The 12823-nt window shown below is 53.3% G+C and overlaps 1 protein-coding gene across 2 annotated transcripts; it reads right to left on the bottom strand.

The window, feature by feature from the left end:
• Positions 1-7580: 7580 nt before the first annotated feature.
• On the bottom strand, positions 7581-12617 carry ABHD11 (abhydrolase domain containing 11). 2 transcript variants are annotated; one of them, XM_088016650.1, is made up of 6 exons: positions 12456-12617; positions 12154-12289; positions 11487-11660; positions 11143-11313; positions 10848-11029; positions 7581-10568 (listed from the first exon to the last, which is right to left on the bottom strand). In XM_088016650.1, the coding sequence occupies exons 1-6, from the start codon at positions 12572-12574 to the stop codon at positions 10313-10315; spliced, it is 1038 nt and encodes a 345-aa protein (XP_087872776.1). In that variant the 5' UTR covers positions 12575-12617; the 3' UTR covers positions 7581-10312. The 2 variants fall into 2 exon arrangements, with proteins under 2 accessions (XP_087872776.1, XP_027966127.2); XM_028110326.2 differs by having other exon boundaries at positions 10326-10614.
• Positions 12618-12823: the final 206 nt, after the last annotated feature.

The raw sequence follows: 12823 nt of genomic DNA, 5'->3' as shown, positions 1-12823 counted from the left end.
AGCGTGAAGAATGAATAAAGACTCTGCTTTTCTGTTAGAGGTCTTACCTTCATTCGATTACTCGTTCATTTATCAAACATTACTTAGGAAACCATGCTCAAGCCGCTGTTTTGCACTCAAGATGTGTGATGTAATGGGAGAGACAGACATGGTTTCAGTAGGTGAAGGGATCCTGGGTGGCTTCCCAGAGGCCGGGATTGCAGCAGGGAGTGGTGGAGGTGTTCGGGACAGAAGGAGGGTGCCCAGACCCTGGGGTGAGGCTGGGAGTGTTTGGAGAACCTCAGAGCTTGGGTAAGAGATGAAGCCAGTGAGGGAAGCCTTCCTGGAATGTTGAGCTTTATTGTGCAGACAAGGAGGAGGGAATCAAGGATCGACTTTCATTCCATGACTCAAAAATTAACTGAGCTGGGATGCCTGGGTGGCTCGGTCGGTTAAGCGTCCAACTCTTGGTCTCAGCTCAGGTCTTAATCTCAGGGTGGTGAGTTTAAGCCTGAGTGGGGCTCCATGCTGAGCATGGAGCCTACTTAGAAAAAAAAAAAAAAAACAACAGTTAACTGAGCATCTACTGTGCACTGACTATTCTAGATCTTGGAGACATGGCAGAAAACAAGAGAGACAAAAGTCCTTGCCCCCATGGAGTCTATGTCTAGGAGAGGAAAGAGATGATAAATGAATAATATCCATGTTGGTGATAATATGCTATGGAAAAGACAAAGTAGGGAAGTAGGGGTAGGGGGTGCTGGGTTCGAGGTGGGTTTCCATTTTTATTTTATTTTATTTTTAAAGATTTATTTATTTATTTGAGAGAGACAGGGTGAGCTTGCGTGAGCTGGGGGTGGGACAGAGAGAGAGGGAGAGAGAGAATCCTCAAGCAGTCTGCCCACTGAGCAGGGAGCCCGACCCGGGGCTCCATCCCAGGACCCTGAGATCATGACCTGAGCCGAAATCAAGAGTTGGCACTCAAATGCCTGAGCCACCCAGGCACCCATGGGTTTCCAATTTTATTTTATTTTTTTTAAGGATTTTGTTTATTTATTTGAGAGAGAGAATGAGAGATAGAGAGCACGAGAGGGAAGAGGGTCAGAGGGAGAAGCAGACTCCCTGCTGAGCAGGGAGCCCGATGCGGGACTCGATCCCGGGACTCCAGGATCATGACCTGAGCCGAAGGCAGTCACCTAACCAACTGAGCCAGCCAGGCTCCCTGGGTTTCCAATTTTAAATTTGATGGTCAAGGATGGCCTTGCTGAGAAGGTGGCATTCTTTTTAAGGGTTTTTGTTTGTTTGTTTTAGTAATCTCTATACCCAACGTGGGGCTCAAATTCACAACCTGGAGATCAAGAGCCGCACACCCCACTGACTGGGCCAGCCAGGCACCACAAGAAGGTGGCATTTGAACAAGTATCTGAAGGAGGGGAGAGAGCGAGTCATGTAGGTCTCTGGGGGGAGAGCATTCTGGGAAGAGGGAACATCATGTGCAAGACCATGAGCAGGGAGCGTGCCTAGCCTGTCGGAGAAACAGCAAGGAGGCGTGGATGCCTGGAGCCTAGTGGGTAATGGAAGACCTTAAAGGAGGTGAAGTCAGAGAAGTCGAGGGGCAGAGCCTTGTAAGTGACCAATTCCTTTGGCTTTTACTCTGACTGGGATGCAGGCCACAGAAGAAAGGGACTCAAGGAGAGCCAAGATCCATCTTGGGCTCTAACAGAATTGCTCTGTTTGCTGGGTGGAGAATACAGATCTTCCTCAGCTTGCAGTGGGGGTAACGTCCCGATAAACCCATTGTAAATTGAAAATCTCCTAAGTGGAAAATGCATGTCATACACCTAACCTACTGGACGTCATAGCTTAGCCTAGCTGTCCGTAAATGTGCTCAGAACGCTTATATTAGCCTGCAGTTGGGCAAAATCATCTAACATGGAGCCTATGTTATAATAAAGTGTTGACTCATGTGATGTACTGAATGCTAGCCAGAAAGTGAGACGCAGAATGGCTGTCTGGGCACAGGAGGGTTGTCGGCGCAGGGGTCCCTCACTCTCGTGATTGCTGCTGGTGCCATGAGCCAGCATCACGAGAGAGGATCACGCTTCACATCACTAGCCTGGGAAGAGATCCAAATTCAGAATTCAGAGTATAGTTTCTACTGAATGAATATCACTTTCACACCGTTGAAATGTCAAAAAATCATCAATTGGGGGCGCCTGGGTGGCTCAGTCGTTAAGCATCTGCCTTCGGCTCAAGTCATGGTCCCAGGGTCCTGGGATCGAGCCCCGCATCGGGCTCCCTGCTCGGCGGGAAGCCTGCTTCTCCCTCTCCCACTCCCCCACTTGTGTTCCCTCTCTCGCTGTGTCTCTCTCTGCCAAATAAATAAATAAAATCTTAAAAAAAAAAATCATCAATTGAACCATCCCAAGTCTGTGTCTGGAGACTGTGAGGGCTTTGGGGGAGGAAGCAGGGATGCCATTTAAGAAGTGATCGCAATCGTGCCCGTGGCTGGGACAAAGGTGACGGCAGTGATGTGGTAACAAGTGGTCATATTCTGCATACATTTTTTTTTAAGATTTTATTTTTTTGACAGAGAAAGACATAGCAAGAGAGGGAACACAAGCAGGGGGAGTGGAAGAGGGAGAAGCAGGCTTCCCGCGGAGCAGGGAGCCCAACGTGGGGCTCCACCCCAGGACCCTGGGATCATGACCTGAGCTGAGGGCAGACGCTTAATGACTGAGCCACCCAGGCGCCCCTCTGCATACCTTTTAAAGGTAGAGCCAACTGAAGGAAAGAGAGAAATCCAGGGTGAGTGGAGTCAAGGTAGGGGAAGAACTGGAGGAGGGGTAGGCTGGGGGTGGGAGTAGATTAGGATTTGGGGTTTGGATCTATTTGATTTTGAGTTGCCCATTAGACACCCCAATGCTGAGGGACAGTAGGCCATTGCCCATGTGATCTGGATCTCATGGGAACAGCCCGGGCCAAAAGCGGCCAGCGCAGGTAGTTCTTGGAACATGGGAAGAGCTCGTAGCGGCGTGGAGGACAGCAGGAAGTGGTGTCTAGGAGAGAGACCTTGACCGTCTGAACAACAGCAGGACCTGGCAGCCTGGAGAGAAGGGTCAAAGGCATTCAAGAGACTTATTTAATATTACTATACTGTATTTCAATTATGAAAAGAATGTTTGTTGTAAAACATTAAAACAATTAGGGGAGCCTGGCTGGCTGAGTCGATAGAGCATGTGACTTTTTTTTTTTTAGGATTTATTTATTTATTTGAAGAGAGAAAAAGGGCTGGGGGAGGAGCAGAGAAAGGGGGGAGAGAATCCTCAAAGCAGACACCCCGCTAAGTCCAGAGCCCAACGTGGGGCTTGATCTCATGATCCCGAGATCATGACCTGAGCCGAAATGAAGAGTTGGATGCTTAAAGGACTGAGCCACCCAGGCACCCCGAGCATTTGATTCTTGATCATGACCTCGGGGTTGTGAGTTTGAGCCCCATGTTGGAAGTCAAGAGTACTTAAAAAAAAATTTAAAAAGACATTAAAACAATGAGAGCTATTATGAACTAGACCAGACACCTGAGAGCATTTAAAGTGCCTGCCCGGATATCCGGGGAGACATGCAGATGGTCAATGAGGAGTTCATGTGCAACACCAGCTGGAGACTAAGGAGGCAGCAGTAGTCTGGCTTGGGGTGGAGATGGAGTTGTGGGCCACATCGCGGGAGTGTGTGTGTGTGTGTGTGTGTGTGTGTGTGTGTGTGTGTGTGTGTGTGTAATAAGAAACAAGGGCTGAGTTTGGAATGGAATACTCCATGGCAGGGGCTAAAAGAGAAACTGCTGCACAAGATGCCATGGGTCCCCAGAGCGGCCAACTCCCTGGGTTCAGGGACCACTTCCCAGAGGCGGGGCATTTGAATTGGGACTTAAGGGATGTGTAGGAGGTAGCCAGGTGGAGAATGGGGGAAAGGCATTCTGGGCCAAGGGTGTGAACAAGGACAGGGATAGTGAGAGAGCAGGTCTTATTCCCCGTGGGAACAAGGCAGTCCCCATAACACACATCATTCCTAGCCCATTTTTTTTTTTTTTTAAGTAGGCTCTACTACCAGCGTGGAGCCCAGTGCAGGGCTTGACCTCACAACGCTGAGATCACTGAGATCAAGAGTAGGACGCTTAACCGACTGAGCCCCCCAGGTGCCCCACCCCATTCTTTAATGTTAATAATTGACGGATATTCTGTCCAGACCAATGCCCTGTAAAGCCCTGTCCCCACTTTAGTCAAAGGAGCATCTCTGTGGTATCCTGTACTCTGCTTGTTCTGGGCAGTGAGGTTTCCCTACTGCCCCAGGGGGAGAATCCTGATACCCTAATAGAGATTTCTGTTTCCTTTGTGGTCCAGCCCTGTGTCACCTCCTGGAGGCCACCTTCCCTTGACGCAGCCACGATGCCCGATGCCCACTGGGCACCCTCCTCTGAGGATTCTGCACTTGCTTAGTTCCCCAGGCCGGGGACATTCTCCTCCCCTGTATCATTCCTCCTCCCTAGGGACCTGGCCCTTGACTTTCACTCCTTCCCTAGTGGACATCACCTCCTCCCAGAATTCATCCCTGACCGCCCAACCATGAGGGCTGGGCTCCTGTGTGGTCCCACAAAGACCTGTATTTATCCAGATTGTAGCACTTATTCGTCCTGTGTGGCTACGGTCTGCGTTAAGTGTCTGTCCCCTCACTGGATGGGGACATCTGAAGGGAAGGAACCAGGTCACGTTCTTGTGTCTTTCCCAAGGCTGGCACAGAAAGCAGAGCAGGTTTGTGGAATGAGTGATAAATCATTGCACATTTGAATGAGCACGGTTCCTATAAGGGAGCACTGAGGGAAACGCTGGGCATTTGGGGGCTCCCAAAGCCCCTGGGGACAGTTTGGGGTTTCCATCCCGCAGGCTGGGAGGGCGGGGCCGCAGGCTGGGAGGGCGGGGCGTGGGCCCCTGGCCCACCGGATCCTTGAGGTTAGGAACTGCTGCCACCTGCTGGTCATGGCCGGTGCTGCTTCGCTGGCACCATTACCGCTGAGCACCTGCGTGCCCAGGTTGGGATGATGAGTCACCACCTGTCCTCCAGAAGCCCTCAGGCTGGTGGGAGAGACACCTGGACAGTGACAAGACAATGACGGGGAAGTGCAGAGGCTTGTAGGGGTCTGCAGGAGGATGAGGAGGCAGCTTGTGTAGAATTTAGGAACAGAAGTGTCCCTGGGGCGGAGTCCATGGGGGTTGCAGAGCAGGAAGGGGCTGCTGACATAAAGGGAGTGTGTGTGTGTGTGTGTGTGTGTGTGTGTGTGTGTGTGTGTATGTTGTTGTTGTTGTTGTTGTTGTTGTTGACGACGTTCTCCCGTTTTTCTTTTCTGTTGCTTTCTAGCAGGCTTTCTCTCCTTTCCTGGCATGTCTGGCCCTGGTCCATTATTATGCAAAGCACTGGTCATTGTGTGATGTACCTTACTTAACTTTCCTGTGACCCTACTGGGGAGATGCCCCATTAGTTCCATTTAACAGATGAGGACAATAAGGTTCAGGGAGGTAAGCACAAACAAGATCACATAGTTAGAAGTCCCCAGCCCTGCACATCCCAGCTCTTTTGACCACAAAACCCTGCCCCCTGCCCAGCCGGCAGCTCTCTTTCCCACTTCCAGCCTCACCACCCCAGCACACCACCAACTTTGTCCATCTTCCAGCTCAGCCCTGAGGCCTGAGCTCAGCCATCCTGGGGAAGCAGGGGAGGAGCGAGATTGGACGGTGGGCAGCTGGGGCATGAGCCCCACTGCTCAGTGTCTGATGTTTGAGGTAGGGCTTTGATGGAATTGGCTGTACACCTGAATCTAAGGTGATTCCCTCCTTTTCCCAATGAGAAAATTTAAAAGAAATTTGGCCCAATATTCCAGTTTAAACATTTAGGGATGCAGGTGAAATTAGTGACTTCCTGGTTATACTGAGTTAAAATATTTAACAGTTAAGTATCTTAAATCACGTGTTTTTAAGAATAAGTTTATTTCAAAACAATTATTTTCTACTCTCGGGGTTTGTGAGCATTCATTCAAACCCTTCACTTGCATCCCTGCCTTTGTCATGCCGCGTGACACCCGGAGCATCTCCTTTGAGTTCCCTACCATGGTTTTCTCGAACACATCTTCGCTTGTGCTGGGACTTACAGAACTTGTCGAATGCATGAATGATGCAGTCACTGAAAACGTTATTCCAAGTCATGAGAGAGTGGGTGTTTTTCATCTAAGTGGTAGGTTAACATTTGGGATCTCCGTAAGGTAGTGCAGAATAATATAAAATAGCAATCTCCCGGTCCCCCTTGTCTTTCCCCGCTTTCTTTTTCTCCACAGCATTTCTTACTGCCTGGTATACTCACTCCTTTGTTTATGGTCTATCCGCTTTCACTAGAATGTGAGCTCAGTGAGGTCAGGGAATTTTGTCTTCCTGTTTTATGTCCACCACCTGGAAACATGCCTAGAACATAGGAGGTGCTCAGTAAATATTTGTGGAATGAATGAATCACTTAATGACTGTAAAGCTCTTAGACATTTGACAGCCCAGTGGCAGCCAGGGCCACGCATGAGGATAGTATTGGAGTTGAGGGTGTGGGGAGACGGTCCCCACAGGAGCCAAGCCCCCATAAGGGCATCTGCGTCAGGGGGAGCCCCATTGTTTTAGGGGGTTAGCTACACACAGGAAGACTGAACTAACTACGAAATGCACTGAAGACAATTGGAAAAAGGGAGTAAAATATGCAACGGGGAAAAGCTAGGATGAGCCTGTGCTGGTGGATAGGAATTCAGGTCTAATAGTGAACTTTTTCTTAATATATGTAAATTCTATTAGTTAGGGTTCCCTAGAGAACCACAACCACTAGGATGAACACTGGGAAAGAGGCTTTTATTTTTTTCTCAAGATTTATTTTGAGAGAGAGAGCATGGAGTGTGGCGGGGGGGTGGGAAGGGCAGAGGGAGAGTCTTTCAAGCAGATTCCCTGCTGAGCACAGAGCCTGACAACGTGGGACTCAATCCCAAAACCCATGAAATCAGGACCTGAGCCAAAAGCAAGAGAGGTGGCTTAACAGACTAAGCCACCCAGGCACCCCCTGGGAAAGAGGTTCCCATGATCTCCTGTCTCCAAGCTGGAGGGTCAGAAAGCTGGTGTAGCTAGGAGCACCGACGGTGTCAGTAGGGCAGAAGACCCATATTCCAGCCCGAGCAGTCAGGAAGAGAGAGAGGATTCAACCTTTCTTCTGCCTTTTGTTTTATTCAAGCCCTCCACGGATTGGATGATGCCCACCCACATCCGGGGGCACTATCTGCTTTACTCTCTGCACCGAGTCAAATGCTAACCTCTTCCAGAGACGATACTGAGAAATAATGTTTAACCAGATAGCTGAGCATCCCATGGCCCAGTTGACACAAATTTAATGATCACACAAAGAAATAAACATAATATAAATATATGTTAACCTAATTGCAATGAACATGCCTAACACACAGGTCTTTTTATTTTACAGGATTTTTATTTTATTTGGTTTTTTGAGAGTGAACGAGCGAGAATGGGGTGGGGGAGGAGGGGGAGAGGGAGAGATAATTTTTTTTTTTTAAGATTTTATTTATTTGACAGAGAGAGAGATCATGAGCAGGGGGGAAGGGCAGAGGGAGAAGCAGGCTTCCTGCTGAACAGGGAGCCCGACGTGGGACTCGATCCCAGGACTCTGGGATCATGACCTGGGCCGAAGGCAGACGTTTAACCAACTGAGCCACCCTGGTGCCCAGGAGAGAGAGAATCTTAAGCAGGCTCCGTACTCAGCCCAAGCCCAACACGGTGCTCGATCCCAGGACCCTGAGATCATGAACTGAGCTGAAATCAAGAGTCAGACGCTTAACCGACTGAGCCACCCAGGCGCCCCCATTTGCGAATCATTGTAGTAGTAATTAATTTGGGCAAGAAACATCGATGGATGCTGAACCCTATGGGTGAAAGTGGGGTAAAGGAAAGGATGTGTCATAGTCTCAAAATACTTCCCTTCCCCGGTGCTTATTAATCATGGTCAGGTGATCAGCACTGATCCCACCAGTCATGGTTCCAAATATCAGATAGGAGAACATAACATCCTTTCTGTGATGTCTCTGCCCAAAATGGGTAACAGTGGTCTAATCACAAAGGAAGGCGTGGACAAGCCCAAATTGGAGGATGGTCTACAAAATAACTTCCCCGTAATCTTCAAAATGTCAAGGCCATGAAATCCAAAGAAAGGCTGCAAATTCTTCCAGACCGAGGGGGACCAGGGAGATGTGACGACTGGGTACGTTTGATACCATATTCGATTTTTTTTTTTACCCTAAAAGGATATTTTTTTGGACACTGAAGAGCAGTTTTGAAATTGTTTCGAAATAAAAAGCTAAAAGAAATGACTTTCTCCTGACTCCTGCTGGCCTGCAGGGTTCATTTTGGACATGGTCCTAGGGAACTTCCTATGACAGACGGGGTGTGACCTCCTGTGACTTCCTTTGTGCTCCCGCTGTTCCTGGACCCCCCGCCACTCTTTTCTGATTAGATCTATGCTTCATTCCTCCTGGCCTCAGAGGTCCCTGAGACCACGTCCCTGGGCCCTGTCAGGATCATGGCACAGATCAGCCTCTCAAAACACAATCAATCTCCTCGACAAAAGGGTGTATTTGGGGGTACGGTTCAACTCCACCTCTTCACCGGGGGCTCAACCAAAGAAATTGTTGGTCTGGCTCTTGGAGGTACCCGTGCCTCAGAGGTACCCGTGCCTCAGTGGCACCCATGGGCAAACAGGAGGCATGTCTGCCAGGGTTTCCTGGGAGAAATATTTACGGTTTAGGGCAGAGTTGAAGATCTAATCCCCCAGACATGACCTTGCCAAAGAGGCTTCTCAATGGGGAAAATTCTCTTTTATACCTTTGATGTCACTGGTGTGCTCAATGAACGCACTGGGGGGGGGGCGGGGAGGAGGCGTGAGCTACCTAGACTACCTGTCCAGCATTGACGATGGTCCTGGCTCTGTCCCTCCCTTCTCATCTCTTGACGTGGTTAGAGCGCCCCCTTGGGGTGAGGGACAGGTGTGACGGTGCAGGAATGGGGCTGAGGAAGCTCTGGGCGCGGCAGGAGGGTTCCAGGATCCAGGAGGGGAGGCAGGGGCCTGGCCAGCCAGTCAGGGGCGGAGCCTGACAGGGAGTGCCTAGTCCGGAAGGGAGGGCAAAGGGCTATGCTGTCTGCCTGCCCCACCCCACGGACAAGAGTCCCAGTCACCAGGCCACCCTCTCTGTCTGGGGCCCTAGAGGGGTAAGTGTCCTTGTGAAACCCACCTTGTCTCTTTCCTGTGGCTTAGCTGAGAACTTCTTTCCTCCTTGAGGGTCCACACGCCCTGTCCCCTCTGTTTACCCTTGTCCCAGGCAGAGGCCACACCTGCCAACCCCTCAGCATGGCACAGTGCCCCTGCTCTACTTTCAGAGGTCCAGGAGATGGGTACTGGGGGGCGGGAACAGAACTTTCCAGACCCCTCCCCTGCTGACATTAGCATCAGAGCCAAAAGGGAAGAGCAGAAGGGCCCAGAAGAGGGACACCTCATCTAGACAAGCTCTAATCCCTGCTCCCTTCTCTGTCACCCTACAACAGGCCCAGAATCCCAAGTGGCTGGAGCACTGGGGGACGCCCAGACAGAGCCCTCGCTGGACCAAGTCCTCCAGGAGCGGGATGAAGCCATTGCCAAGTGAGAGGCAGATGCTGGTGGGGGCTGGGAGGGCAGTGGGTGGCTCACCCTCAGGGCTCTGTCCTGCTAGAGGAGAAGAGGTGAGAAGTCAAGTATTCCTGTAGGGAAAGCAGCATAAACTCTCACCCTGTCACAAGGCGGGGGCTGTGGCCAGACAGCAGATGTGCGGGGTCCAAGCTGCTCTCCCCACCACCTGCAGGAAGCAAGCATTGGAGGCCGAGCTGGACACATGCAAAGCCAAGTTGCGTGCTGTGGAGGCCCAGTTACTGGAGGTCCTGGAGGAGAAACTGAGGCTGAGGCAGGAGGTGGAGGCCTGGGAGGTAGCGTGGGAATGCCAGCTGGGCCGGGGAGGCATGGGGAGAAGGAGAAGGGCACAGGGTTGGCCCTGAACCTGCTCTCCTGCCCCCAGGAGGACATGCAGCAGCTGGTGAGGCAGCGGGTCGAGAGGCAGCTGCAGAGAGAGGCCAGGGGCTCTCTGGGCGCCCCCGTGGACCCCCGAACAGCCAGGGCCCCCTGGGTCCGATTCCCCCTGGGTCGGTGGGGACGCTGGTGGTGACAGAGCTCAGCCCAGGACCTTGGGAGCAGTGTCTTTATTCATTAAAGCTTGAGGTCTGACCATCTCTGCACCCTCATGCTCTCTCATGCCCGCCTGAGTCCTTTTGTGCAGAAACATGGAGTGGGCTGCAGGGCCTGGAGGCCTGGGGTTTCCTGCCCCCTCTTGCCAGCAACTCTTAGGCCAGGAAGCCTCGGATGGCAGCCACAAAGTCCTGGGGGCAGTCGGCGTGGATCCAGTGGCCAGCATTGGGCACGGTCTGCATCTGGGCTTGAGGGAAGAGCCGCCTAATCTCCGTGTGGTGGCTGGGGCTGTCCGTCGAAGAGAAGACCGCGCAGAAGGGGTCCGCAGAGGGGGTCAGTGTGGGAGGATGGGGAGAGAGAGAGAAGTGGAAGCAGAGCAGGGAGAAGAGAGCTACATGAGCCCACATGTGCCCCGTGGTGTTTCTGCATTCTCAGGCAAAACCCGCCCATACCCAAGCCCTCCCCAAAGTGGGATCCCCAGGCTGGGGCCCCTCCCACCACCACCAGTAAAACTGGCTTACCGCACATATTGAGAGTTTCCACCTAGGAGGAAGAGGGTTGGCCCAGGGTAAGATTCTTGTCGTGGTGGGAAAGCCAAGATCTTGTCCATGTGCTGGGCCAGTGCTTCCAAGTTCACCCTCCACACGAAGCGCCCATCCACCTCTACCAGGTTAGTGAGCAAGAACTGACGCTCGGCCACGTCCTGTGGGGGGGTGCAGTAGTTGGGGGAGGGAAGCCTCTGTGTGAGGTCTGGGGCTGCCGCTCTTCCCCTGACAGGTTCCAGCCCACAACACCATCTGAGCATGGGTATGTTACTTGGATAATGGTGCTGAGCTGCTCGTCGGCCAGTTTTCGGGCAGAGGAGCGGGGCATCTCATCTGGGATGTCTACAGCCCTCATGGCCGCCATGTAGGATGGGAAGTTCGAGCCTGGGGTGGTCTCCACTGGGCTGATGTCCACAGCAATCAGGCGTTCTACCATCTCTGGCTGTGTGAGAGAACCAGGCTTGGGACCGGGCCTTACGACAGGCATACTGGGTCTCAGGCAGAGTTCCCAGATCCTGAATTTGGCCATCCAAGGCTTGACTGAGTCCAAGGTCGACTGCTGGGTACTCAGGGTCCACACTGGATGGGAGGAAGCCCCGTATAGGGAAGGCTCACCCTCTGGAGCGCCAGCAGCATGGCTGTCTTGCCTCCCATGCTGTGGCCAATGAGGACGCAGGGCATGAGGCCCAGCTGGGGCAGGAGGTCCTGCAGGTCCTGGCTCATGGCCTCGTAGCTCATGTCTGGGCTGTGGGGGCTGTCACCATGGTTCCGAGCATCCACCGTAAGCACCTGCAGAGTGGAGAGAGGGCCGGCAGAGCTGGCATCCACATTCAGGGCATAGACAGCCTAAGGCATGGCATTCCTGCAGGCTGAAGGGGGGTAGAGAGCCTGGGGAAAGATCCTGAAGTGGAAAAAGGGCCCCGATGGTGACAGGGCCCAGTTCTCAGACCTTAACGGGGAAAGGGTGTTGGCGCTTAGGCCTTGGACAGCCGAGCCTAAGTTCAGTGTGGAGCACGCACATGGGCATCTGCAACACGAATGAAGGACTGGATGGATGCAAGCACGAGAGAATGAATGGGGTCCACCGAGGGCCACGGTGTGCCACGTGGCCTCCATCCTTAGAGGGTCAACCTCTTCCTCATTTCCGCTTAGAGAGACCGGCCACTCCCCGGCAGGTGTCGTGTCGTGAGGGCCGAGAAAGCGGGCCCCGCCTCGGCCTCCTCCTAGTCCCGCCCAGCTAGGCCCCACCTCCGGCCGGACCCCGCCTCTCCCGGAAGCTCACCCTTCGGCCAGTCTGCTGGGCCAGGGCCTTGGCGATGGAGTTAAAGTTGGTTTTGGAGCCGAAGAGCCCGTGCAGGAACACTAGGGCCGGGCGGGTCGCCTCTCCGTCCAGAAGCTTGTAGGAAAGCAGTACCGACCTGGAGGGAGGCGCAAGGATGGAGGAGGGGTCTAAGCCGGCTTGGGGAGGGGTTCAGGGGAGCGGCCTGGGCGGGGGCGGGCGCAAGCGGAGGAGGCGGGGCCATCGCGGCCCGACTGAACGGGGAGGAGCGCTGGACGGCCTCCCACATGGCGCCCTTGACTGACCTCGGCTCGGCGCCGCTTCGGCCACTGCTGCTGGGTGCGACGGGCACTCTGGAGGAGCTGAGACAGCAGGGGCCGAGTCCCCTAAAGGGGAGCCTCCAGGCGCGGGTCCAGCGGAGCATGCCCGGGAACAGCTACCCGGCGCGCACCACGTCCTGTCCCTTCGCTCCGCCCCCGCGCCTTCTCTCAGTACCCTGCCCAGTTCCGATTGCAGCTCCGCCCTCTGCCCCGCCCACTAGCGCGGACTTCCCCGCCCTCGCCTTCGTTTCCTTACGTAATCCCAGAGTGCGGTCTGTTCCCCCCCCCGTTCCGCCCCTTGCGTCATTACGCAACCCCCTCAGCCTCCGCGCCGTGAGGCGGGAGAGCCACCC

Source organism: Eumetopias jubatus, unplaced genomic scaffold (assembly GCF_037043125.1).
Source record: "Eumetopias jubatus isolate StellerSeaLion01/CBP00866 unplaced genomic scaffold, mEumJub1_p1.0 scaffold_12, whole genome shotgun sequence".
NCBI classification, from domain to species: domain Eukaryota; kingdom Metazoa; phylum Chordata; class Mammalia; order Carnivora; family Otariidae; genus Eumetopias; species Eumetopias jubatus.
Note: the sequence above shows the minus strand (reverse complement) of the source record. Positions and strands in the feature narration are given on the sequence as shown.